General features: G+C 41.0%; 1 protein-coding gene across 1 annotated transcript; it reads right to left on the bottom strand.

The window, feature by feature from the left end:
* Nucleotides 1–8,781: 8,781 nt before the first annotated feature.
* Nucleotides 8,782–26,315, bottom strand: LOC306765182 (protein kinase C and casein kinase substrate in neurons protein 3). The gene is made up of 10 exons (XM_079252566.1): nt 26,125–26,315; nt 22,463–22,530; nt 16,586–16,742; nt 16,254–16,489; nt 14,771–14,926; nt 13,585–13,760; nt 12,778–12,898; nt 12,618–12,688; nt 10,884–10,963; nt 8,782–10,698 (listed from the first exon to the last, which is right to left on the bottom strand). Exons 2-10 carry the CDS (start codon nt 22,520–22,522, stop codon nt 10,589–10,591), a joined length of 1,167 nt encoding a protein of 388 aa, XP_079108692.1. The 5' UTR covers nt 22,523–22,530; nt 26,125–26,315; the 3' UTR covers nt 8,782–10,588.
* Between the last annotated feature and the right edge of the window lie 797 nt (nt 26,316–27,112).

Below are 27,112 nucleotides of genomic sequence, written 5' to 3'. Positions count from 1 at the left end.
TGTGTGTGTGTGTGTGTGTGTGTGTGTGTGTGTGTGTGTGTGTGTGTGTGTGTGTGTGTGTGTGTGTGTGTGTTCAATGCTGGGTAAAAATGAGCCGTAACACACCCAGATAATGTTCGAGGCCAAATAACTCTTGCCTGTATATGCTCAACCAGATGCAAATTGAGTTCTATGTTTGCATTTTTTTTGCATCTTTTTGTCATGTTAATACAGCCAAATGGATTAAAAGCTGATCTCAGTCACAGATTGATGTTGCTTTTCTTTTATTTTTTTTTGACAAACCAAACATGGAAAAAGTTGTGACTGAAAAGTAGCCTATATGTACATGAACTGCAGCCTGCAGGGACGTATGGTGGTTATCAGAGATGTCTGATATTGTCATCATTGTTATTGGCCGATATTGACAATTAAAATGCAATATCGGAAATTATCTGTATTGTTTTTATTAAATAATATACTTTTTGCACAACATGGACATATTATACATCAAACTTCAACTAGTCTCCTCTTACTCACAATGACAAAATATAAGAGATGTCATGGATAGTTTTCCAGGCATTTTTGTTTGTTTGGCACAAATCACTCCAAAAATATTGGTATCGGTTGATTTTGATGTCAGAAATTAAGAGTTGGAAAATATCAGTATATCAATCACCCCTAGTGGTTAAATTTAAATGCTCTTTTAAGCTAGTGTACTAAACAACACAGCAACAGCTAGAGAGCTTGTATTTATCTGGTGAGGATAAGTCTAATATTCACATTTTCTTTTCAGTGCATGTTTGGTCTTCATGGGAATGTTCTGGTTCTTTAGCTGCTGGATGCTAAACACTGCGTAGAAACTCACAGTAAAGTCATAAAGAGCTGCTGACTCAGGTGATATTTCTCTTTTGGTTCATGACTCACAGAGATCCTTCCACAATGTGTCATTGTATTCGCCTTGTCATTTGATGCATTGTTATTGTGAAAAATATTGATTATAGCTGCTTTAAACTGCATGCGTTAGCTTCCCTAGCTTAAATTTACTTTGTCTGTCAAGCTTTCATTCACTTGTAAATCACTTGAACTGTACTACACTTAGCAAAAGACCTTCTCTACTTAATTTAATTGATGATTAGATTGGCATACAAAGAAGCAGAGCTTTGCATGATTTTTCTTTTCCACTGGCTCGACAAGCGTAATTTCTGCTTTCTGTTATGAATATTTGGGAGCTGCAAATGTCAGATTCTTTGGTGGAAGAAAAGGGTCTGACTCACTCTATGCAATGCTGAAGGTTGGTGCAGTTGATTTTATTCTTAGGTAGAGATTTTTTTTTCTCCTGTGTGTTTTTTTTTCTGTCCATCATCTCAATGTCCTTTCCCTCCTTGTCAGTAAGATTGTATCCCATCATGCTTTAGGATCCAGAAGGTCAGCCAGGTGGCTGATCTCCTCATTTCGATCTTGTGATTGAGTTGGTAATAATTTCTTGAAATACAACCATGTTTTTGTCTAAACTGTTCATGAGGATTGCACCTTGCTTCTTAGGATGTTTTGTCCGCATACTCAGAGGACAGCAGCACAGCAGCTCCACACCCATTTTTTTCTTGTTCTACAGGGACACACTTTGGTCCATATTTCATGTCACTTTGACTAAACTGCTCCACTGTTGAGATGTCCACATTAAAGCTTGATGCACGCCTTGTGTATGGATTTGGCTGCCATGCCAGCAGAGCACTTTGCCTTGAGAGAGAAATTAAACCCCTGAGGTTATTCTAAGACAGATTAAATAGGGAGGGTAGTAGAGAAAGCTGGACTCATGCTACCCAAATAAAGAGAACCTGCCAAGAGGGTGTGGGCGAAGGGGCAGGCCTTTCTGATGTGAATGTCTGTGCACAAAGGTGGGTTTTTGCATGCAACATGATGATGAGTGTATAAAATTACACACATGGTTCATTTTGTGGGTGGGTGTGCAGGAGTTTGTCTGCACATGTTGTACACATGCATGAGGAAATAAAAAGCCAGGACACTGCACAGCAACACTGAGCAGCGTTCCAAGCTAAATTTGCGTGAAAACAATGTGAATTCAGAGTGAAAGAGGCAAACAAACGTAAAAACAAAGCACTAAACGAAGCATTTAACAAGTAATACACTGAATCCTTTCAAATAATGGTACCTGGAATGGGAATAACAAAAACACACGTACCAGACATACACCAGAGCCGAGCGAGAGAATGGGTTGTTTGCTGTGTCTCGTCTCACATGTTTGGTTACTCAAGCTAATGAGAGGCAATTAGACAGGAGCCGATTAACTCTGGCCATCAGACTGAAACCGAGGGAAATGAAAAGAGGAGGAGCAAGGAGGTAGGAGAAGGGAAAAGAGTTAGGGGGTGGTGGGAATCGAAGGCGGCATTATCTTCAAGCGGTGTTTATGTGTGCGTTTGCATGCAAATGAGGCGTGCATATATGTGTGTGTGTGTGTGTGTGTTCCAGCAGAGGGAGCTGTGTAGGCCCATGTCACTGTAAGTGCTCTACATGACCATCTGGCTCTCACTGTCAGACTGGATGCTGAACTTACAGTTAACCCTCTCGCTGCCAGCATCTCCTTCACATGCATGTGATAAAATAAGCCAATGAGCAGAGGCCATATCGCCTGACAGGGATGAGCACATTTGTGCCCCGTATTATCATATAAAGTAAATTATGGAAGAAATTTGACTTCATAATTACAGATATAAATGATTAATGACACATTGATGGAGACGGCAGGAGACTGAATCTTCTCTGGCAGCCGGTTCACTGACCACATTGTCGGCGCTTCAGGCTTGGGAGGAAAAAGGAAGCAAATGGTTAATTTCTCATTCTAAGTGCTGATGCAGTGTTCCAGCTGAACCCCTTGGAGAGTCTCTTGCTCTCCCTTTCACTCATATATTCACACACATACACACACTTACAAATACACACTGTACCGTAGTGCTTGCTATTCTTCCGAGTAGCCCGCTGCCCCCTCTTTAATTAGGCTAATTGAAATTCGAGAATAACCATTTTCTTGATTGCTCATTATTTTTGGGCAATTTAAAATGAAAAGCATGCTTATACATCCAGGAGCCGAGAGAGGTGGATGTACCTGCTCTCCTTTGATGACCCTGCTGCAGATGAGCTTGACCTCTGCTTATCCCTGGACTCCACTGAGGCAGAAATCCCTCTGCTTTCTGTGGCCTGCTCTGCATGTGTGACTCTTTGCACCTTTAGCATTCGAGCTGCTACCTTGCCTCTGCATTTCCAGTGGGAACATTCCCCGCCAGAAGCCTCAGTGTTGTTAAGCAAGAGAGTCAAGTGGGATTTTCCAGACATCCTTGATACAAATTGTAAGAGACTCTTTGCCCTTAAGTGCTTTTGGCAGGTCTACAGGTGGTTTGGAGGCTTTTCGTCTGTTGCTGGTCTCTGTAGAAACCATTAGAAGACCCACTGTTGGCTGAGACAGGAACAGTGGTGTAATACATGGACTGGGCAAGACTTTATCAAGGAGGGGTATAAGAATGGAAATGATTGTGTTCCGCTCTCTAACACACACTCACATACACAGTCGTGATAACTGCGGCCACGTGAAGGGAACGTGGGAAATAAAACAGATTTAGATGAAAAATCTGGATCACAAAATGTAAATATTTGCAACAAGTTCAAAAAGAGACACAGAAAGGTAAATTGGTTGTTTTAGAGCTCTGTGTGGTTTTAGGGAGATTAATGGCTTCTCCTCCAGTTCCTGTTGAATGTCTGGTGATGGCAGTAGACCGGATCCTTGTGCTTGGCCACAATAACTTGTATAGCTAGCTCAATGCTGGGAGCTGCTCGACTGCTGACACTGAGTCTAGGCCGATCTCCGTCCACCATTTTTACAAAAACATCAGGAATATCTCCCTTTCTCTTGAATTTGATATCTTCCTATAAAATAAGACTGGTTCCAGGGTTTATTTCTCCAAATGGTTATGCTGTAAGCATTCTTGCTAGTTTCCTGATTGACTCTTTCAGGATCAAATAGCTTTAGCATAGTCAGTGCTAAGCTACTTGGATGCTGAGGGACGTTTTTAACAAACATACATACACACACATATATATATATATATATATATATATATATATATATATTAGGAGTCCCTAAATGCCATTACAGAAAACTAAATTTGACATGTTTTTCCCACATAATCTTAAAACTAATCTAGTTCTCCATATAAGTCAATTAGAACTGCTTTGTAGCTTTAGGCTAACATTTGGTTAATAGCCTTACATAACGTTCGCAGCTGCACGTGTGGCAGGGTAAAAAAAAATCACTAAAAAGTCTACAACTAGACAGCCACATGTCAGTATTTTTAAAGTATGACTTGTTAGGAAACTACTTTAATATTTCAGAGCAGTGTAGTAACGCTGGTGATCCATTAGTGTCCAAAAAGACATTTTGTCCTCTTCCTCAAGCAACCTGTCAACAACAAAGTGGCACCTGGTGTGCACAATCAGATTTCAGAGGTGGCCGGTGCCACCCTGATCACACCTCTTGCTCCACCCCTGGACAGGGGCCTTCCCAGGCAGCTTCGGCTTAGAGAAAGAAATGGAATTGACTGGATTGGGGGTTCACAAGACCAGTGCACAGGATAAATAAAAGGATTCTTGTGTGACAGTTTAAAGAAATTGTGGAGGAGGTATGTCTTCCCAATAACATGCACATGCAAATCCTCTTATATACGCACACACAGGCTCCGTTGAGGCTCATGCTTATCATCATCATCAGCCTTGCAAAAACAGCTGCAACAAGGCGCAGTACTCTTAACCTCATGATGTGATTTTAAACATTTGTCATACGTACACAGAGTCATTTGCCTTTGAGGATCTGTGTGATTTCCTCATTAACTTCTCGAAATGTAATGAGTCATTGAACCAAGTTCTGTGGCTCCGTTAATTACGCCCCGTTTCAGCAGTCCTCTCCATGGCAACCTAAAGTTCTGCCTGCCACCACATGAGAGATGAGGGAATAAAGACATTTTCCCATTATGCTGCCACCCTGGTGTGCACACTCCTCCTCAAGACGAGCACATGCTGCCGATCTCTTAGCTCCCTCTGCTGAGAAATAAGAGAACATGTTGAGATGGTAAGAATCATAAGTGGTAACCTTAGAAGCAGATTAACTGGTGGATGAGTAACAGTAAAGTACTTGAGTTCATAAACAATGATAAAATTATGTCAGGGCCAAGAGGTCATCTATCTGAGGCTGAGAGTGGGTGTCTGCATGTCGACCTGACTGACACTGTGGAGCATTTTGTATTTTGAGAGCTCAGCAGCATCACATTGAATATCATGAGGCTATTAGCATGCAAATGAGGTGTTTCCACTCATCATTGTTCTGACAAACAAGCCTCTGTTAACGGCCGTGTGTTTGTGTTGCACCTCCAGCATGACATGAGTGAGAGCTAATGAATACAAATGAGCAGAGTTCAACCCAGGGTTTGGTCAGAGGTGGCCAGCTGGTTCTGAAAAGGTTAACGGAAGAAAAAGGGGGTCAAAAGTAGGCTGTTTACAGAGATGTTGGATAAATGATGTACTCTGCTGAAGTGTGTTTCTTTTAGCACTGTGCACACCACTTTCCTTGTTGAACAGATGAAGTGTGATAACAACACGCTGCCCTTGAGCTGCACAGAAGGAGACCGAACCCTCAATTCAGATCAAGTTTCTGCCTCATCAAGTACAAGCTTCATGTTGTGTCTAAAGTAAATGGCTGGCGAGGCTGCCAAATAAAATGCCTGGTGGGACCTCATGACTTCCGCATTATTTGGTTTCTTCTTATCTTTGTATGCAATACTTTTATATTTATCAACGGATTAATAAATGTCAGCTCCATCATGACAGGCTGAGCTAAAAATTGGCAAAGCAATACTTCTTTGAGAATGAGTGGAACCACTCTGGATGGCAGCTTGTATTTACTGGAAATACTAATTTTCTTTTAAAGGGTTTTGTGGACCAAAGCCAAAACATAATACACACTTCTTAGTAACGGAGCTGGCAAACACTTGACTGCATGAAACAAGCTCTCAGGTCATGGACAAGGTTTGTCATTTCCCATAAATGTTTGCTGTTGCTTGTTGAAAACAAGATAAGGGATGACTCATCTGAAAGTGACTTGAACACACTTGCCAGTCGACCACTGCCTGCGGCCGTTGTGTCATGTTCCTTGCTTGAGTGAATATTTAATAGCCATAAGGAATTTGTTCATTTAACTTCCTTTCGACAGATTGTTTTGGTTAAAAAAAAAAAAAACTAAATAAAATTCCTCAGCTCAGTTTCATTCCTGTCACTCCATTTTTAAGATAAAGAAATATTTTTCAATTTATTTTATTTTTGAGACGTAATCCATCACTACTTCCGTATCAGGTTATGATCAGCATTTTCTATAAAATACATCTGGAAATATCTTTAATTCAGGACATGTGTTTATAGATAACATGTTTTTTTGTCCAATCTGAATAAAAACATTCAGTATGCTGGACTTTTTCCTTCCCACTGTCACCAGATGCTTTCTCATGATGGGAGATTGAGTTGGACCCTCCAACTCAATCTGTTGGTTTCCTTATATAGGCTATTGTGAATTGGCTTTCATTATGTTTTTTTTCCCATCTGTAAAGTGTCTTGAGATGGCATTGCCGTGATTTGACGCAAAAAATAAAGTTGAATTGAATTGAATTGAATTGCACTCTTATCACAGAATCAGTTTTTCACCTTTTTTTCTTGATAGTTTGACTACTTTGTAGCTATCACATGCACTGAAATGAATATTCTTATGTGAACTGAAATGAGACAGTTCTAAAAGAAGAGGCAAAAACACCAAGCTTCTTTTTTTTATGGGAAAATACTGATTAAATATCTCTTTTTGAAAAGAAAAAAAAACAGCAACTGTTGCTTCTATGGTCCACTCCAGTGAAAATTAATGTAAACATGTTTATTATCTATGTTTATTATGACAAAATGTATTCAATCTTAACAAAAATTAGTCTGACATGTTCACTATTTAATATCACGTAGGGTTCGGGTAGCTATGTGAGCCTTTTGACTGTTGAAATGATTAATAGTTCCTCATTTCTTTCAGTTCCCAACAAAAACACATCCACCACAGTTCTTCTTGTTTTCCAAGTTTTCCCTGATAGTCATTATGTCCCAACCTGCATGTGGTTCCAACGTGCACAGAGAGAACAAAAAGCGCCATCAGAACAAGGTTATGTTTCCTGCTGAACTGAAAACGTGACAAGATTTTAACTACACCTCTCAACACTTCTGAATATGCCACGGACATGAAAAGTGGCTTTGAAGCGAACATTGTGAAGATATTTTTCTAAATATACCAGATTTAGCCAAAGGGCTGATTTTCAACAGAAAGGGAAAATTGTGAGGAAATCAATTATCCATCAATCTGAAAGTATCAAGAAATGGAAATGATCAAAAAATGAAATAGAGATAATAACCGAGATAAAATATTGTTAAAATCCACAAAGCATATAGACAAAGCTCCTAGATAACAGAGGAAAAGCAGCTACATCAGAAGAAAAAAGGAAAACAAATGTCCATCAGTATCAAAATAAAAAAAAGAAAACATCTATAAGCTAAAACTGAGACATTCATTCATTCATTTTCCTAACCACTTAGTCCAAACAAGGGTCATGGGAAAGCTGGAGCCAATCCCAGCAACCACTGGGCAAGAGGCAGGGAACCCCCTGGACAGGTCACCAGTCCATCACAGGGCCAACACACAGAAACTAAACCACTAAATCACAAAGCAAGACAAGCCCACAAAAGAAAAAATATCAAATTAAACATAGTAAGTACTGGAGAAGCACTCTGAGAGCACAAACCTCCACCAATCCCTGGATCCTGGATCCAAATGATGATCCGGATCACCTCCAACATGAAATCAGTTCTTCCTTTTCACATTTCCAACAGCACTGGTAAAATCAACGGCAGTGAAAACATAACCTCCTCAGCGGAGGTAATGAACATGCAGCCACTTTCGCACACAGGTGCCTTGATGCCTGCATCACCTGTATGTGGGCTGCATGCAGGTACGATCCAGCTACAGGGGGGGTCAAAATGTCGAGATGAAAAAATAACATTTGTTATGAAGCACATTCATTTCTGTTCACCAAATATGCAAAGCATAATTATCAGATCCATATGACTGATACCAGCCTGAATTTTACCTGATTGGAATGGGTACCAGTGGTTTCACACATAGCCTACTCAACAGTAAGTTCAAAAAAGATGTAGTCTACAGTCAAATTTCCTCTTTTTTTTTGCCCTCAAATGACCATAAAGTTGGATGTGTATGATTTAAGTTTTTTGTTTCTAATCTGTGCTGTTGTGGTGGTGTACTACAAACTATTCTAACCAAAGTACTGTCATAATCTGTGACAGGACCGCTCGCTGTTGGAGTGGCTGCAAGCAGCAGAGGGACAGAGCTGAGCTGCAGCCGTCTGCTAAAAGCAGCACAACTGTCATCAGGTGTGGACATTTTTCCAGGCTGAAATCATCATCTCCATCTCCTCCCTGGAAACAGACATTCCTGCCTTCTCTTCTCCTTGATCTGATGCCGACAGTGTTCCTGCATGTTTGCACACTGTGTGTATCCTATTGTCCTTCCACATAAACATTGTTCTGCACAGTAAGGAGGGAGACTACATAGCTTGGATGATGACCATGTGCCGATGTCAGTATCCTGCCGAAACCCACCTACACACATTCACACGACGACTCACAAAACCTGGCATTACTTCATTTGAGTTGTGAGCTTCAAATTTTATTTCCAAAATACAAGAAATTTGTGATTTCATAGTTTGTTTTTTACATAAGAAATAAAGTAATAGGACAGATGGCATATAGAGAAGGCTTAGAACAAGACAAATGCAGCTGTTTTTATACTTTGGTAAAGATACTTTCTTTTCGGGTATCATTCACACAACCTAGTGACACACAGTGAGATAATGCAGGTAAAAAAAAAAGCCAGTCTTATCTTGATGCAACACTGTGACGGTCCCGGTAAAGACGAGTTGTATCAGTTTCATCTTCAAACATGGAGCACAGAGATGGGAGTGGATCTTAAACAATGTTCTGACCTGGGTTGTTTTTTTCTACAACATCCCTGATCTAAATCCATCCATCCGTTTTCCCAACCGCTCAGTCCAATTCAGGGTCGCAGGAAGCTGGAGCCTATCCCAGCAATCACTGGGTAGACCCTGGACAGGTGGCCAGTCCATCCCAGTACCAACGCAGACAGACCATGATCTAAATCCTACAATCAAAATCATCTTGACCCGTTGGCATTGGACAACGGGAAAGACAAAACATGAATGAGAAACAGACATGACTTTTGTTGCATCTTTAAAAGACAAAAACGGTTTTATAATGAGCTTCTTATTCAATCCATGAAGCATTAAACATGACAGCTGTGGAGAACCAACGCAACAGACATTCGCTGTGAGCCATTCACCAAACAATTAAACGTCAGTTTAATTGAAATCCACCTGTGCTTCACATATATTATTTAAATGACAATATGCTCGGTACATTTTACACCTGAATGAAAGAAGTGTGCCGCGAAGCAGGGTACACTTATCAACCTCCACTGTTTTTGTCAGCATGTAAACAACAAAGACAGGAGCAGCAAATGCTTCAGCTTCTATGGTCTTATGAGTACAAGGGCTTTTGTTTACCTGTTAGCTGTTTTTCATTTGAGGCAAACTTATGCCTTCATTTCTTCTCATCGTACATTTAAACATGAGCTGAGAAAACAAAAACAAATAGAATACGTTAACCCCAGCGTTGGACATCAATTTTCTATTACTGTCTTTTTTTCAGATACCAGTCAAGTGATAAACTGTTGGTTTAAAGCATTTGTGCAAATGCAAAAAGGCAGGAACTAAAACAGCGCTAGAGGCGCATGGACATTTACTGATGCTGCTGTTTGCAGTTCCTCCTGGGGTCACAACACACAGACAAAACTGTTATCAGTCGGTTTTTATCAAAGCGCAGCCTCAGACACAAACAAAACCATTCCTCATGACTTCAAGCTTTTCCTTTAAGCCACAGAAATAGAAGAGAAATCTTCCTCGGTGAGTCCAATCGTACGGCTGCTCCAGACGAAGTGTCATTACCTTCTTCACACGTTGTGCTGCAGCTTTCCGTGCATTTAAACAGCAAGGTGTTGGGATGAAAACATCTTAGAAAACTCAAAAAAATACCATAACTTCCGCACCATATGTGTTAGTGTACCTGTAGATTCCAGCATATAGTTGTTTTACTTATGTTAAAGCATTGTTTACATGTGTTTCTGATACAAATGGTCTATAACGACAGTATATATTAAAACATTTGAGAAAAAAAATCCTTCAAGGGATTACAACCTGCTTGGTTCTTAAACCTCTCTATGAGCCAAACTAGCCACCAAAGTGGGATGGGACGCTTGTTTTTGGCTAACAGCGACATGGTGGCAATTTTTTTACAGCGCTGCTTTGATGTTTCTGATGTTCAGTCGAGCTGCTGGACGACGCATCAAGGTTTTTCATTTTCAGTCTCCAGACAGTAACTATACCACCTCCACATAGTTGGCAGGGTAAAGCCCCTCCCACCCTTCATCCTTCATCCCCCGACACCAGCCCTGGTCATCTTCATCCTCAATCTTCAAAAACTCCTCACCTGCAGGCAGGAAGACAGCAAGAAAGCAATTTCAGCTTCTTCTTCTTCTTCAAGTTGTTTAGTCTGAAAAGTCGCTGTTTGATCAGTCTTCTAGTGATTTGTCGAGTGTGAAATACATTTTCACATTTTAATGTTGATAACACTGCGTGTTGCTTCTAATTAATGCTGCTTGATTCAGTGTTTACCTGCTTTAAAGGACAGCTCATCTGTTTCCTGGCCCACATAATCATACAGAGCTCTTACTTTCACTCCACCGATCATCACACTGGAGGACCAAACAGAAAGAAAGACAGGAGGCAGACACAGATGGGGGTTTGATCAGCTACACAGCTTCTAATCTTCCAACAGAGTATTTAGCCAATTGACAAGATTTGCTGTTGTGTAAACATCACATTAGCTTTCGCTTTTAAAACACATCTGCATTCAAACCACGACCAGTGCACAAGATATCTACAATGCTGGAATCAATGAGCGTTAGTTGTATTTTACTTGTGAGGTGATCTTAAAGCAAAACTACAAAACTTTCTGACCTTAAAATACTGTCCTTCTGGCTCATTTTGATGTTACAGTGACATTTATTGTGTACAGTCCTGGAGCTGTAGTTGCTCTCCAGCATTCTGACGCTGGAAAAATGCACTTCACTTGTGTTTTTTTTCTGACATTGGCCATCATGTCACAACTGCAGTAGCGCATCACTCATTGGTTGTTTTAAATATGCTCCATGACTGATTCATCAAAGAAACCCAAGAGGACATTATGGGAGGAAGAGAGGGGAAAAAAGTAAGCAAGATATCAGAGAAAAGCCAAGTGTCAACATCAGACTGACTTTTACTGCCTGCAGAGAGCTCAGAGGAGAGACAGGATGCAAGATGGAGGCTGAATTCCTGAATTGTGAATAGAAAATGGGCAGAAGGCTGAGCTCCATTGTCATGTTTACAAAAACTTAAATAGGCAACAGAGCTTGTGCAGTTAGGTTGTCATAAAGAGTCATTATTACCAGCAGAAGCTAAAGCTAAACAGAAAAAGATAAATAAACCGGTTGGATTAACCATAAACCAGAAAACTAAGGAATTACATGATGGTGGCTATTTTTCAGCAACTATGAAACCTTTTCTTTTTTCTGCACTGGGAGTGGAAACAGATAAAACTTTGTTCAAACTGAGTCAGAATTTTCCCATCAGTCCCCTCTCATGCAACACTCCCCCCCCCCCTCTTCTCCTCTTCTCCTCTTCTGACTTTCTACAGCTTGAACAACATGGAGTTACCTGCCTTCGCGGCTCCCATCACACACACAGAGAAGGATCTGAGGTGTTTGATGAACACTGACTACTTCCACAGAGTTCTTCACAGACCTAGCAGTGCACAGTCCTCAGGCGTGACGCTACGTCTAAGCTGCATGCTGGCTGATTATTAGTTAGTAGTAGAGTAGTTTCCCCACAGGCAGGTCTCTGACCTTCATGACCACCATCTTGTCCTACAGCTGAAGGTACCACCAACAGTGCACAAACACACAACCAAGAGCAGCCAACAGCTCAGATTGCTTCAACCATTTCTGTGACTGCCCCCAAGTGACAGCAAAGTGCTAAAACATGCACATGTGCAGGACTTGTGCGACTGTAGATGGAGAGGGAAGTGGGGAGGAATCAGTGGAATAGGCGTTTTATGACATGAGACCTTGTTTGTACAAAGTGAAAAGTTATTCCTCTTTCCAGTGACAAGCTGACTCACTGGCTCCTCTCTACACAGCCAAACGGAGAAGTCAGATCAGGTGTCACACATTCAACCCTCAACACGTTTTTTTCAAGAACCATTTCAGGCTTAGAGGCCGAGGATAAAGAGAGGAGACAAGTAGTAGTAGGAGGAGGAGTTTTAAAGTCACAGGCTAAAGTATGATGCACATCTGAAAGAAATCCACTCACCTCTTCTCTATTGTTTCTTTCTTTTCCTCTCCTTTGTTCCCTTTCTTATTTTTCTTTTCAGGCGTCCATTCCTGAGAACCATCGCAAAACCATAACGTTTAAATCCATCAAATTACATTTAAATTTTAACCTTAAAAATAATGAAAATCAAAGTAAATACCTGGAAGTGAGGCCAGTCAGTGGGCATGCCGGGCCCGTGGGTGTTTTTCCACCAGCGAAGATCCTCCTGCTCATCAATGGCCATCAGCGTGTTGTGGAGCTCACTGTACACAGCCCTCACGCTAAGTGACAAATAATGAATGAAAATTAGATCTGAATTTGCTTTCCATTATTGAGACTCGGAGGATTTATCTGACTTGGCAACAGTGAAGAGATGCTGGAAGAATTCATTTCAGACGAGTCGAGCGCAGTAAGATCTGAGCCAGAACCAAAAACGTCTCTTTTCTGCATTCGGGCAAAACGATGGAGCCAAATTTCTTACAGCTGAACATAAAAGAAATCTTTAATATTCAATATAAGCTTCATTATGGGTCATAAATCCAGTAAGATGAGCATGAAAAGGAGAAATATCCACGTTTCATGTGACGTCTGGGTGATTACTGCAGAAAATTGGGAACTCATCTGCCTCATTCCCAAATAAATCAGTTTAGTATTGTTTATGATTTTTCTCATTTACTCTATAGCCTCTGGTGGCGCCAGTAGATTTTATAAAGTAATTAAGATGACGTCTTATCTATTATTTCCTTCATTAGAGCAGAAGGAGTCACTGAGAAATACTTAGGGTGCTAATATGTTGTGAAACAACCTTTAATTAAAGTTGAATTAAATCAAATCATTGATTTTTAGGACACTTAACTCTACATAGCAAGTCATGCGGCTGCAGAGATTACAGATAAAACCTGTTCAAGCACAAACTGATCGTCTGCTTAGCCGAGGCAGCAACACCTGCATGCTAGCAGCGGTTCACCTTTCATCGTTGGTTATGTCCAGGTGTTTGTGGATGGAGAGGAAGGCCTGCTTGAGAAACACGATCCTCTTGCGCTCCTCGTCCTGCGATTGGTCAAAGATGGATTCCATCTCCTCCATGTAGCGAGGAGCGTAGCGGTTCACCTCCTCCAGGACTTTCTCATAGCGGGCACGGACCTGTGCACGTCGCAAATCAGGATTACAGACAAACACAAATAAGTGATCTAAGTTTTAGATTTCGCCTGAAATGAACGAAATCACCTTTCCTGAAGGGGAAAGATCATGTTTTCACAGTTTCAGTCCAGCAAAGTAGAAAATCTGTCGTCATTCCTCGTTTCTAGAAGCTTCATGATTTCTTCAGATTTATCCAAACCCTGCTTTGTTGTATTTACAAGGTTCAAGTTTAAAGGAACAATCACTGACAACAAGAAGCCATGTTGGGGTTTCATATGAGCTCCTGTGCAGCAGACTGCATGTATCTCTCATGTTGAGGAGAAAGCATTGAACATCTGTACTGAAGACCCATTTCTTTAAGCTGCTCTTCCGCACAATAAGTTGACTTTTTAGATCTGATTTTATTTCGATTGTTTTAATTTGATTGCTTTTTTTTTATTTTTTATTTTTAATTGTTTTTAGATGTCTGAACTTTTTTTTTTTTTTTTTTAAGTTGTCCTTATTCTGTTTATCTGTTATTTACCCCCCCCCCTTTTTTTTATAATGTTTTTTATAAAAGATCTTTGATATTGTTAGATCCTGTAGCTTAGAAAGGAGGGGAAATATCAAACCATCCTCCATTAAAGTGCACAAACTCCCCTTTATTGTACCTTAGCATTATACCAGACAAGGGGCTTTATAAGTGGCCTCTTACTCAGCCATTTATGCCTGACAATGTCAAAGCACCGGCCCAGCCATCAGGAACAATTTTGATGTTCAATGTGTGCCGCTGATTGAAGCACTGAGTGCTTTTAATGGAGAGCCTGCGGTTCTTCTTGAACACCAGTCACATAGAAATGATCTTCCAGGATCTCCAGCGCTGATTATATTAGATTTTCATCATTTACTGAAGTGATAAAATACACACAGCTATATGAAATATTTTGGCTTTGAGGACCTTAAACTTGCACATATACTGGTCAACAGACATTGAACAGCTCGTTGAAACTTGGTAAATATCTGCACATCTGCACCTTGTCAGCTTCCTGCTGCACCAGCTCCCTCTCCTCCTGGATCTTTTTCTGCTTGTCAATGGCGACGTCTGGGTTTCCCTGAGCGTGTGCCTCTCGCTCCCTGGCGGCCTGCTCCTTGCGACTCACCTTGTGATATGCCCTCCTGGCTTTGTCCAGCTGGAGACAAAGCGCAACATATTTTTACTTACAAGAGGTTGTATGCTAAATGAAATCAGAAAGCATCCAGGTGGAACTGCATCAGACAACAGCAGGCACACAGTCCTTTCAAAAACATCCTGCAGATTAAACTCATTTATTTGGCTCCTGTTTTCTGCATACAGGCTTTAATTCAGGACCATTTATTTGTGATGCTAGTCACTTCTAATGTGCAGGCAATGACACATTTCTTCTAGCGGCTTTTATGTTTTTTTAAAACTATAATTGTGCCTCAGGTTTATATAGAACAAATTCAAGTGACTCATTGCTTCGAATGCTTAGGAAAAACTCTGGAGAAGCAGCTGGCCTGAAGGTCTCTAATCAGTGGAGACATCTTAGATCAGAGGGGATAATGCGCGTTGGGAATACGGCAGGAAACACTCAGGAACAAACTCTAATTTTCATGTTTGCAGTAGATGACTGTGATTTTGCGCGATGGGATGTGTGAAAGTGGATTAAGGTGAGTCAGAGATAGAAAATACAGGTTTGAAGGAAAGTATTTAACTTAATTTAGACGACATCCAGAGTAAACATTACTGAAAGAAACAAACTACATAATTTGAGGGTAGCAAGGCTCACAGTTCAGTAAACAGCTGATCACATAAACTGACTGGTAAAATATAAAACAGATGAAGAGAAAACCTGAGTTTTCCCTTTTAAGACTTGGACTTGGCTTATATTTCTAAAGAAACAGGTTTATTACCACATTTTGATAACTAGAGGTGTCCGATGTTATCGGCATACTGATATTATCGGCCGATATCGACGATAAAGTGCATAATCGGAAATTATCGGTATCGGTTTTTACTTTTTTAATTGCACAACTTTTACACAACATGCACATTTTATACATGAAACTCTTCAACCAAGTCTCCTCTAACTCAAATGACAAAATACAAGAGGTGTCACATAAATTTTTCTGATATTTTTGTGTGTTTTGGCACAACTCGCTGCTAAAATATATTCATGGCATCAAAAACTAAGAGTTGCACAAAATCCGTTTTTAGGTTAGTGGTAAAAAAAAAAAGCTCAAATCAAACATCCCTATTAATAACCATAATTTTCAGTGTGCATACAAAAGGATGTGCTCGTTCTGATGTTAATAAGAAAAGGTAAAAACCGATTAATGAAGCAGTCGATAAACATCATTTCCAACTTCTGTGGTTACAAAAGTAGAAACTGAATCCAAGCATCTCTGTTGAGAAACTTTAAGCTGCATAAAGGAGCAAAAAGAGTCATAAAAATGTGGTAAAAAGGTGGAAAGACGACGAGCACTATCTAACCTGACCTTTTTAAGTCGTTTTGCCCATGGCTTCTGAGCACGTGCAAAGCCTGTCTCGATGTCCTGGGACTCTTTAAAGCCTCCAAATAATTTCTTGTGGAAGGTGTCCTTCTGCCAGGTCCTGACCCGGTCTCCGTCTTCCGACACCAGGGAGCGACAGATGGAGGCGTGTAAGGAGGCCAGCCGGTCAGCGGAGGACAGAAAACACTGCCAAGCCTTCAGAAGAGAGCCATACAAAGGACCTGAGGGAGGGAGGCGACAAGAAATCCTGATGACCAATCAGGATTTACATGAAACAAACACTTCTGTAATCACCACTGGTTTTGTGCTCGACTTACTGGAGTCCACTACTGGTTTCCACTTGTTGCTCCATTCACTGAGCTGCTGAGCGTACTGCCTCTCCACGCGGGCTCTCTCTTGGAAACACGCCACAATGTCATTACAGGCCTGGAAAGCATCCTCTGTGCGCTTCACTGTGCGCTGATAGTTCCCAGGCTACCCGGACACAAAGCGAGGGGGAGGAGGGGTGAGAATAAACACGGGGTGAGGAGAGAGGTCAAACTGGTTTAGATTTTCTTTAAATGTTTGGTTTGCTGAAGTCACAAGAGGTCAGCAGAGTTTCTCTATTGTCTTTTTTTTTTATATTAAATGTATGAGTTTTAGTTTCTTTTCCAGTTATTTTCTTGGCTTCCAGACTTTCTTACTGCAGCTTCTACGTAATTCATTAATAATACAACAGAATATTATGACAAAGACGGTGATAGTCATATGAATTATTTCACTGCAGACAGTTTGCTAAATAGAGACTAAAACTATAGTTAAAACTGAGGTATCATGATGTATGCATCATTATTTGTTGGTCAGTTTTGTTTTGTTTTTTTTTAAGGAGTGCAGGCATAATTTTATTTCTGATTTTATTCTGATTTTTGCTGTTTGTTGATTCTTTTCACCACCTGGAATGTTTTTAATGTTTTATGTAAGACACTTTGAACTGTCTTGTGCATAAAAGGTGCCTTGCCTGATGAAACAGTCACTTTTTACAGATATCTTTTGTAGAAACCTAAATAAGTTGTATTTAACCCAACCACACAGCCAACAACAACAAAAGAAAGCAACAAATGAAAAATTAAACAAAATTAAAGTCAAGTGTTAAAACAAGGTTCCAAATGCTTTCTGGGTAAACGTAAAGTGTGTTAAACTAGAAACATTTATTTTGTTTATTTCTATGACAGCATTAATGGGGGAAAACCTTTGTATAATGAATAAAATCAACAGATTTTTTTCTCTTCTTCTGATGTGTAAGAGAAACATTTTTATTAGTTTTGGATACTGTAGATTATGGTTTGTGATGATAAAATTACAGGGAATTAGAGGAACTGCAACTGGATAAGCAATTATTTAAAAAGACACAAAACAATATTTGCAATTACAACATTTAGAATCTAATAAACAGCATGTTGCCTGTGGGGGTCCCCCAGGGGTCAGTGTCAGGGCCATTTCTGTTTAATTTACACATACATATATGTGAATTAAACAGAAACTACATAATAGTTGAAGATTAGTCTTATTTACTACATCATGCAAAACAGAGCAATTGAAAAGTTGGGCGGCTAGACAATAACTTAAATTGGAAATCATATATAAATGGTATCAAGCTAGTTTTTTAATCAACTGGAGTGTTTCATAGATCCAGAACCTCCTGAATCAAGCAGCACTGTTCAACTTGTTCTGTTCCTACCGTGCATGAGCTGCTGTGTAGGAGCAGGAGAGAAGACAGGAAACAAACACAGATACAACTTCATTCAGAAAAACGCAGTAAGAACCAACCAGCTCGTCATTATACTTAAAGCACCTAAAGTCAAAGATTTATTTGACCCTGAAACAGCACATTTCAGGGCAGGGAAAGCAAATATGTTTCAAGGATTAAGTAAAAAAAAAAAAAAAAAAACAGGAAAAAAAAACGCAAACTCAAAGCCTCACTGTCCTAAAATCCATGGATGAAAATAATAAAGAGGGCAAATAAAGAATGTGAAACTCATGGAGGTTCCCATTTGTACTGTTTGGTGTTGGACAAACAATAATGTGCAAGAATGAATCATTATTGTTCCTACATGGATGCAGCTTTTATTTAGCTTGCCATATGTTTGTGTGACGCTTGAGTATTTGCTCATAATGAAACGTACAAACAAAAAAATACAGGAAAAGGGGGGGGAAGTATGGACAATGTGATGGAGATGTGTGACTCCATCACCAAGTACTGCTTTATAGTTGATGCAAAAGGTATGTGATGACAATGAGTAAGCACACTGATCAATTGTTTATTGAAAATGTTTAAAACGTTGATAGGTATTTGTGGAGGGGGACTGGCCATCCTTCCTCTGTGAAGAGAGTTTTAGTTAGCGTTGCTTGATTAGAAAACTTCCTATACATTTGTTTTGTTATTTTTTTTAACAACTAAAGTTACTACTTACCTCTTGTGGTCTTGGAGAAGCGCAGGAGCTAAAAGAGGGAAGTAGGCTCAACTACCTGCTTAAGAGCTGCAGGAATGGACCATATTAACGAGGAGGGGGATGTAGTTTAAAGATTAAATAGTTTTATGTATGTAAAAAGGTTTGATAGTCACTGACTGATGGGTATATATAAAAAGAGATGTGTATATGTAAATATTTATGCTTTGTTGTGTTTAATGCTTTTAAATAGGTGTTAGTATTTTGTGGTTGGTAATTGTAGCCCCACCTTAATGGGCTGATTCTCTTAAGGTTGACAGCAAGAGAGTATAAAAGCCTGCTGTAGCTGTGTGGAATGTGATATTGGTTGGAAAGTACATCGAAATAAAGAGTCATACTCCTTGTTGGATTATAAAGCAGTCTCATGCCTCTTCATATTTATCATATGACCGACGGCTAACTGACAGACAACTTTATTATTTTAGTTTTTTTTCTCTTTTTTTTAGTTTGTTCTCATAAGTATGAACTTCTTTTCATTTGTTGCCATTTTCTTCCAGTTTTCTTTGATGCTGCTGATTAAAATAAACTGAATAAATTTCTACTTAAAATTTAAGATTCAACAGATTATTTTAAACCCACATATCCCTGTACAACACATGCCTGACCTGCAGCCGAGCCAAATCACAACTCATTATCTTAAGTCCCAGAATTTGGAAGCAGCTGCAAACTTGACATGAAAATGGTGAGTTTGGTCTTCTGCTGAACCACCGCCACACCGCTGCTTCTCTGAACAACCCCATTCACATGCACCTCCCAGCTGATATCTGGCTGGCCAACAGTGACAAAAGTGGCTGTGATGTGTGCAGAAACAGATCACACGGCCAGTAGCTGTGAAAGTTTGGCCAGGCTTTGTCTGAAGCTAACTTCACCCACCTGCCAGCGCCTCTGAGGCACCACGAAGATCAAAGTGTAAAACGATTATTAATTTTTATGGGGTGTTTGCCAGAGCATGTCTTGGCCAGGAATCACAACTTCACAGAGGTTGCCAGGCAACTAACTGTTCTTCCCACCAAGCTAAGCTAAGCTAACAAAGTGTGACTCTGCGATGAGTTTCCATGGAACTGGGAAAGAAAGGGAACTTTTGTTTCTTCTAATGTCAAACTTCTCTGTTACTGACTGTTCTGCAACAGTCTGAGTCACAGTAAATCTTCCAAATGCACAAACTTTCAGCTGCAACTTGCAGACATAAAATGAAAGCAGTTAATCGGTTCATAGCTGTGACACTGCTGCAGTCGTCTCAGGCCAACACTTTACTGGGATCAGGTTTCCTGTGGCAACTTGCTAACTGGCAGCGGCAACGTGGGTGTGGCCGGCAGACACGAGGAACAAGGCCTCGCCACCAACGCCAGACGGAGAGGGAAGACAAGAGGGCAGCAGGGGCTCGGCCTGAGCGTAATAACATATTTGCAGCAAGTGTGTTGTTTGTAGATGTGGACTTTGGAAATGTCTGCAATTTTCCTGGCAGCTGCCGTCAGCTGCTGCTCCGAGCTCACTCCTACTCTCCTTTTCGCTTTCTGTCAGATCTGTTAGTCACTGACACGTGTGGACAGCTGGTCCAAAGACACCGCATACTGTGTTGTCACGCTTTGTTAAATCATTGGAGGCAATGCACGTCGTGCAGAAAGCACTGACGAGAACAGGAGCTTCTCAAGGCTGACGTTTTGTAAAGTTCCATCTATGAAACAGGTTCTGGGACAATTTGATCGACTTCTACAGGATGACATTAAACTTTAAACAGACGGCACATCTAATCATTTCATTTATGCTGCAACTGTAAATATTTCATGCCTGATTTATACCTTCCAATGTAAATTGTAATAGCTATCCGACTCTGTAACGTTATCAGATCACCTCTTTCCAACACCGACTTGAATTCACCAGATGATTCACACACTTAAAACACTTAAATCTTTGTTCTCCTAAACAAGTATTACACTCAAACACGTCTTAATCACTGGTTGATTCAATGCAAGCACATCAGAAAGGTCAAACAGTTAAATATAATGAGTTGTAGATGAGTCAACATGAAGCATCTTCAACAGAAAACATCCAACATTTCTCCGTTTTCTCACTAACCCTCTGTATTTTGTCATTTTTTGCCACATCTGGATCTGCTTAACTGTAAAAAAAAAAAAAAAAAAAAAAAAAAAAAAAAAAAAAAAAGCCCTTTTCCCCACTTTTCTGTACACTTCAAGGACAACTTGGCTGCCATGGTGGATTGAAGTTCAGGTAGAGTATGTATAAAATATCCACAGAGACTGTAAAGGTGATTTATCATCATACTAACAGCCTCCAGTCCCAGAAATCACAGCTCTTAATGAAAACACTGTACTCTTTAATACTTCATTCAGAATCAGCTGGGGCGTCTCACATCGGTGCCCTACTTGTTTCCATCTCCCTCCTTCCTTTCTTCTTCTCTGCCTGTGTTGTGGTTTGCACTGACTCTCCTCTCTCGTCTGCGAATTAAGCAGAAACAGCTGAGGAATCCAGTTTGAGGCCAGCGGCAAAGCTGCAAAGACCCAGTTGGCCAATCTCAGAGGCAGATGAAAATCTGCTACTAGAGAATCTGTTCAGGCAACACAAAGAAGCGCTGAAGAGAAATGGTTGTGGAAGTCTGCTGAAACAGCCCGTTTTCACAATTTGGACAGAATTCCTAATAGTGTAAACTATACATAATTAAAACTACAAGCAGGGGAAGACTGCCGGGAAATCACATGCAGACAGTCTCCTCTTTATTAAATTGTTCAGTTGAATCAGCTGATGATCAGTTTTCCTGATGCGATGGGAACCGTCTGCGAGCTGCAAATCCGTCTGTTTGTATAAACAATAATAAGCAGACAGTTTTGGATCTTTGCTAACCCAGTCTGATATTCAGTCTGTTGCAGATTAAAAACACTGAAACATGTTGTTTTAAACTTTAAAAAGCCAAAAAAAAACATGTCTGTTTTGGATAACTTAATGAGAAGGCGATGACCTACTTTAAAACACATTAAAAGTCTGATACTGAGGATGAAAATGGTGCTCGAATAGAGAAAGTGTCGAAAATGTGGCACTAGCTTAAACAAACTGGGCTTAAACTCTGCAGACACAATCGCTAACCTTTGTAGTCTGATGATAACTTTGCAAAGAGCCGAAGTTTGCAGTATAATGACAGACATGCCTTGAGCATTAACGGCAGGATGACACAGACAGGAACTGGCCTGGAAACACATCAACACAACAGGAGGCTTCCAAAATTACATGAGGGGAGAGATGAAAGTGGGGCAGCCGATCAAGGCCAACAGGAGACAAAGCCGGTGTTAAAGCTGCAGCAAACTCAAATAAACAGGCGTCAACTCAAGCTATTCTGAGTTTCTGGAATCTGATAACATCAGATTCATCAGATTCATTTCAGACTTTAACCTATACTGTTCAATCTAAACTAGAGGTTAGTGTTTCTGTCTGTACCGCAGCTCTGCTGCAGTAAAAATGGAATTATAACTCATCCCAAGAGAGGTGACCTCAATCCACTTTGTCAAGCAAATACCAACAATAAAACAGCCAATGAGCTGAAGACTATCACAAAGACCCTTTAAAATATGAAAACACGGCTCTGTTCACAGAGTCTCGCAACCTGAAGGACAAAACTATTTGGTGTGTTTTGACTAGAAGGCCACTCAGACTCTTTCCATCAGAACACACACACATACACACGTGTGGCGCACATACCATCCAGAAGCTGCGATTGTTCACGTCCTCGGGGCTGCTTTCAGATGACAGCGTCGACATTGTGCTCTCTGAGAAAGTAGAGGACATGCGGTTAGTTTATGGCTGCTCATCTGCACACTGACATTCACTTCATTCATCCATATGCAGAATAAACTCATCAATATATTGATCATAATGAGCGTAAAAGGCAGCATTTTTCATATCAGTCGATTTCTCTTCTGCTAAAACTTTCAGAATCTGTCATGTTTGGATACAATATTCTGATTCCCATGTGACTTGAGAATCAGTAATGTGTTTCAGGCTCAATATCATGAGAGCCCACCTCAGAGAACGGACTTGTCAGGACAAACATGAGGAAATGCGGCAGGTGTAGCACGCTTCACAGGTCATATAATAATCATGTCATGGAGTCTCTGTATGCCCATGAAAGAGCTGGAATTAGCTCTGGAAGTTGATTTGAAGAGTAAACTTGAACCAGCAGAAGTACAGTGGATACTAATTCTGAACTCTGACAGCACCAGCAAGCATGGGCTGTACTCTCCCAGCATTCCCAGCGTTGCAACATGAGCTGTCTTAAAATACACCACAGTTAAGGGTCAACACATCCTGTCATCTGCATTTACTTATTTCCCATGATGGTGGATTTGTCTCTCCTTCCATTTTCTGGTGTTTAGCTGAAGCCAGAGATCCTCAGGCCTTCCTCTCTCCTCTTCTTTCTTCCATCTCATCAGTGGGATAGAGGGGGGGGGGAAGAAGCCTTCTCAATTCAGCTGATCTGAGAGAGGCTTTCCTCCTGCAGGCACCTCCTGCATGCCCCGAGGCCTCCTCCCTGGAGGGAACCTTTAAAGTGCCCTGAAAGCATGAACCAGTAAACTGAAGCACCTCTACCAGGAGAAGAGGTGAAATGGGCGGCAGGGTGGCACTCCCCGACCCTGAAACCCCAGATGCCACATCAGGTGACTGACAGGTCACTGGAGGAGGAAGACAGTCCCATCTTGGCACAGATTACCAGCATCACTACACCAGCTTGATGTAAATGTGAAAGTAGCCTCCCAGTTAGTCATCTTTTTAAAAATACTGACATTTGACCGCACATTTCTAGAAGTTTTGTCTGCTGTTAATGTTATAAAGGCTAATCTGATGTTAGCATGAAGCTACATTAGCATTGCTAATCAGTCGCACTAGATTAGTTTTTATATGACATCAGGACAACATGTCATGTTTAGTTTTCATTTGGTGTATTAAGGGACAACACATCAAATTAATCAAGATTTTTAAAAAGTTTTTTACAGCATAAAGATGCTTAAATAGCATCCAGCTGCTAAGCTACAGCTACATGAGCCAGTCTGTTGTAAGCTAGGCTAGCAGGGCTTCTTGTTTACTGAACCAGACTTATTTTTATTGAGGAAGATGTAATATTGAAGAGAAATGGAGATATTTCTGAGTTTGTTGGTAAAAAAAAAAGAAAAAAAAAAAAGGAGACATTCAGGCTGACACAGAGCCAGATGTTAGCTAGCCACTAAATCATTGTGGTCAGACACAAGAATCCTGTCTAGCACCACCACCACCAGACAATAAACCAGAACTGGTAGAGGAAGAAGCCACTGGTACCAAACCACACTCCACATGTTGCACCACTAAACAACCAATTTACTTTTCTGTAGAGCTTTTTGTTATAACTTGTTGCAAATATTTCCACTTGATCCAGATTATTAATGTACAGATATTTTATCTCTTATGCGACCAGAGTTATCACATGAGTATGTGTGAGTGTGTGCTAAAGAGAGGAACACAATCATTTCCTTTGTTGCTATATTGCCCCCTCATAAAGCCTTCCCCACCATATGGCCTCATCATATAAACGTCCAGCTCTGCCACTGAGCTCAGCTTTTGATGTAAAGAAGCAGTGGCTCCTCTATGGGCCCCTCCTGGATGGCTGAGCTCCTCACCCGATCCTGGGGTGGGTGTGTGCAGCCACTGGGCAGAGGAAAATCATTTCTGATGCTTCAGTTCCAACTTGCTTAGCTTGAAAACGTGATTGAATCTAGTTGAAAGCAGCGATCGACCATCCTGCAACGTTTTGATGCATCCTTTCTCCAAATCACCTGCATCATGAATTAAACGTCTTGTTACTGGGCCTCTACAGAGCTGGATGTCACACAGATGAGGGAATTCAGACTTCTGATTCGGTCATGTTGGAGAAAGGATGCATCTAAAAGCTGCAGGATAGTTTAAAGGTTCCCTCTGTGCCGTGCATCAGCTCTCCTCTTCCTGCAGACGATCCAGAGGAACTGTTCTTGTGATGAGAAGTCAGCGAGTCAACAAGCCTCACAGTGTGTTACTGTGAGCATTACGAAGAGCTCATGTGGTTCCAGTTTCAGGAAAAATAAAAAATAAAACGAAACTTATCCTGTTTTGCTTTATGCACACACCAGTTTTGCCTTCCAGTCTTCTGTGGCATCAGAAGCTGAACTCTGGCCAGACAGAGCCTTCATTTCTTGAATGTTTTCGTTCCTGCAACCATCTTTCCTCAATGCCCCCCTTCAGGCGCACAATTAGATTCTATGATTTCCCTCCGCATCCTGCTGTTCACGGGGTATCACATGCTGCACCATGAGCGTCCTGTCAATCCTCTACCAGGCCTGAATCTTCCTCTTCCTTGCTCCGTTCAGAGGTCTTGCAGCAGATTAAACAAGGTTGACATCTACATTAAGTCACAGAAATAATGAATCAGCTCCCTTTTAACCCCTGACCTTTATTTCCTGAATCCCGTCCCCTTGCTGACTGGTTCTCCTCGGGCTATGACTGGCTTTTTAAAGGAACGTTGGGGTGAGCGAGCTCTGCTGTTGCTTCCTGTTGTCCGTCTTCTGCAACGTTTGCTGCACATATCTGCTCGTATGGTTACAGCTAAATGACTGGTGTCAAACCAGTGCCACGTGCATCACCAATGGATCTCATATGAGCCTCTAATCTATATTTGCTGTTATCTACATGCGTGTCTCTGACATAAGCTTTCATGCACTTTACATGAATTATGCTTCAGTCTGGGAGAAATCTGTCAACTGGAATAAATTTGTCAGCTTCAGAGGCCTTTCAAATATGATTTCATAGCTTTTATAATCAAGTTAAACATCCTCTAAGTGGGTGGGATTGACCCACTTTCCCCCCCCTGTTCTTTTCACATTAATAATGCACGCTTGTAGTCTTCAAATGGTGTTTAGGAAGTCAAAATATTTCTGTTTTCTGTCCTGTAAGTGCAGCCAAGAGCATAACGTACCACCGAAAAGAGCAGATCAGTATCCACCATGTGTTTTTGCACCCCCCTCCCCCAGATCTCAAAAGTCCATTGAATATCAGTAACTTGTAGCTAAACTTTATCCTTTGAAAAACAGCCAACTAAAACTGGAGTTTATTGGAGTTCTAAGGGTCCATCTGGAGCTGCAGTCAGCCCCCCCCCCCCCCCTTGTATCCTGCACACACTCGGGCAGACACACTCTCTCCACCCTCTGTCCCCGTTTCATCTGTCACACATAACTCACCACACACACATTGCATAGAGGACATGGTGAGAAATGGACGGAGGGCAGAAACAGGAGCTCCGTCCCTCCATCAGATCTCTGAAATGAAGCATTCAGCCACTGCAATCTAACAAAGTTCCTCACCTCTTTCAAAGTTCGACACTCTTCTGATTCCCTTTTCTCTTCTTTTCTTTCGCCGTTTGAAACTTTTCTCCCCCCTCTCCTGCCTCTCAGAGTCGTCTCCTCTCTGTGTCGTCTTCTTCACACTCTTCCTCGCCCTCTCCGCCTCTGATTTTCCATTCGTTCCTGACAGCGCTGCTCCTGCTCTTCCCTTTTCTTTGGCCCACTGTTTGTGTCAGATGAGTTGGCTTCTTTTTTTTTCTCTCCCTCCTTTTCACCCTCCCTCCCCCCAAAAAAAGTCTTTCTCCTCCTCTCTCACAACGCAGCTGCAGGAAACTTACTGCACCTCACCACTTGTTGGAGATTTTCTGTTCTTTCTTTCCTCATCTCCATCAAAGTGGTGTTAATGAAGTGTGTCATGACACAGATTTTTGGCATTTCAGTGTGTGTTCTTGTCTGATGATCACTGAATCATCCAACCAGGGTTAGTTTATGCTCCTTGTGTGTGTTAATCAGTCTGATAATTATCTTCTGCTTACTTTTTCTACAAAGGAGCTGAAATCAGGATCACCAGATAAAGGAAGCGTCATCTCTCTCAGCTTCTTTTCACTCCCCTCTGCATTCCCTCGGGGTCAAAGGTCCTGCCTCCACAGCTGGAGGAAACATCCGGTGTGTGTTAAAAGCAGAGCTGCCTTTAAAGTCAAAGACCCCCTCGAACACACACTTCTCAGCCCTCATGACATAATACGTAACGTATGTGGAACTTAGCCTTGCCAGAACATGTCGTCTGAGCAGCTAGACGGTTGTGCGTTGCAATAAGTGCATGCATCTGCAAGCTGCTCTTACAGAACCGAGTTAGTGATCCTATAATCAGATCTGGAAGGACGGTTGGCAGATACAACAACAACACAGATCCTGTCATTAAAATGATAACAGAGACAGACAATGCAACCACACTGAATAGAAGATCCAAGTAAAGTTTCAGAACAGCTTCAGACTTTCAGTGTTGGAA

Source organism: Telmatherina bonti (genome assembly GCF_933228915.1).
Source record: "Telmatherina bonti genome assembly, chromosome: 14".
In the NCBI taxonomy this organism is placed as follows: domain Eukaryota; kingdom Metazoa; phylum Chordata; class Actinopteri; order Atheriniformes; family Telmatherinidae; genus Telmatherina; species Telmatherina bonti.
The sequence above is the reverse complement of the archived record's forward strand: the minus strand, read 5'-3'. Positions and strand labels throughout refer to the sequence as shown.

Bases quoted from the DNA above. Each gene is read 5' to 3' on its own strand.
- LOC306765182 (XM_079252566.1), bottom strand. From the start codon at position 22,522: ATGTCGACGCTGTCATCTGAAAGCAGCCCCGAGGACGTGAACAATCGC. The intron at 12,899-13,584 runs GTGAACCGCTGC...TTTGTCACTTAG, and splicing joins GACATAACCAACGATGAAAG to CGTGAGGGCTGTGTACAGTG. The intron at 12,689-12,777 runs GTATTTACTTTG...GATGGTTCTCAG, and splicing joins CTGACTGGCCTCACTTCCAG to GAATGGACGCCTGAAAAGAA.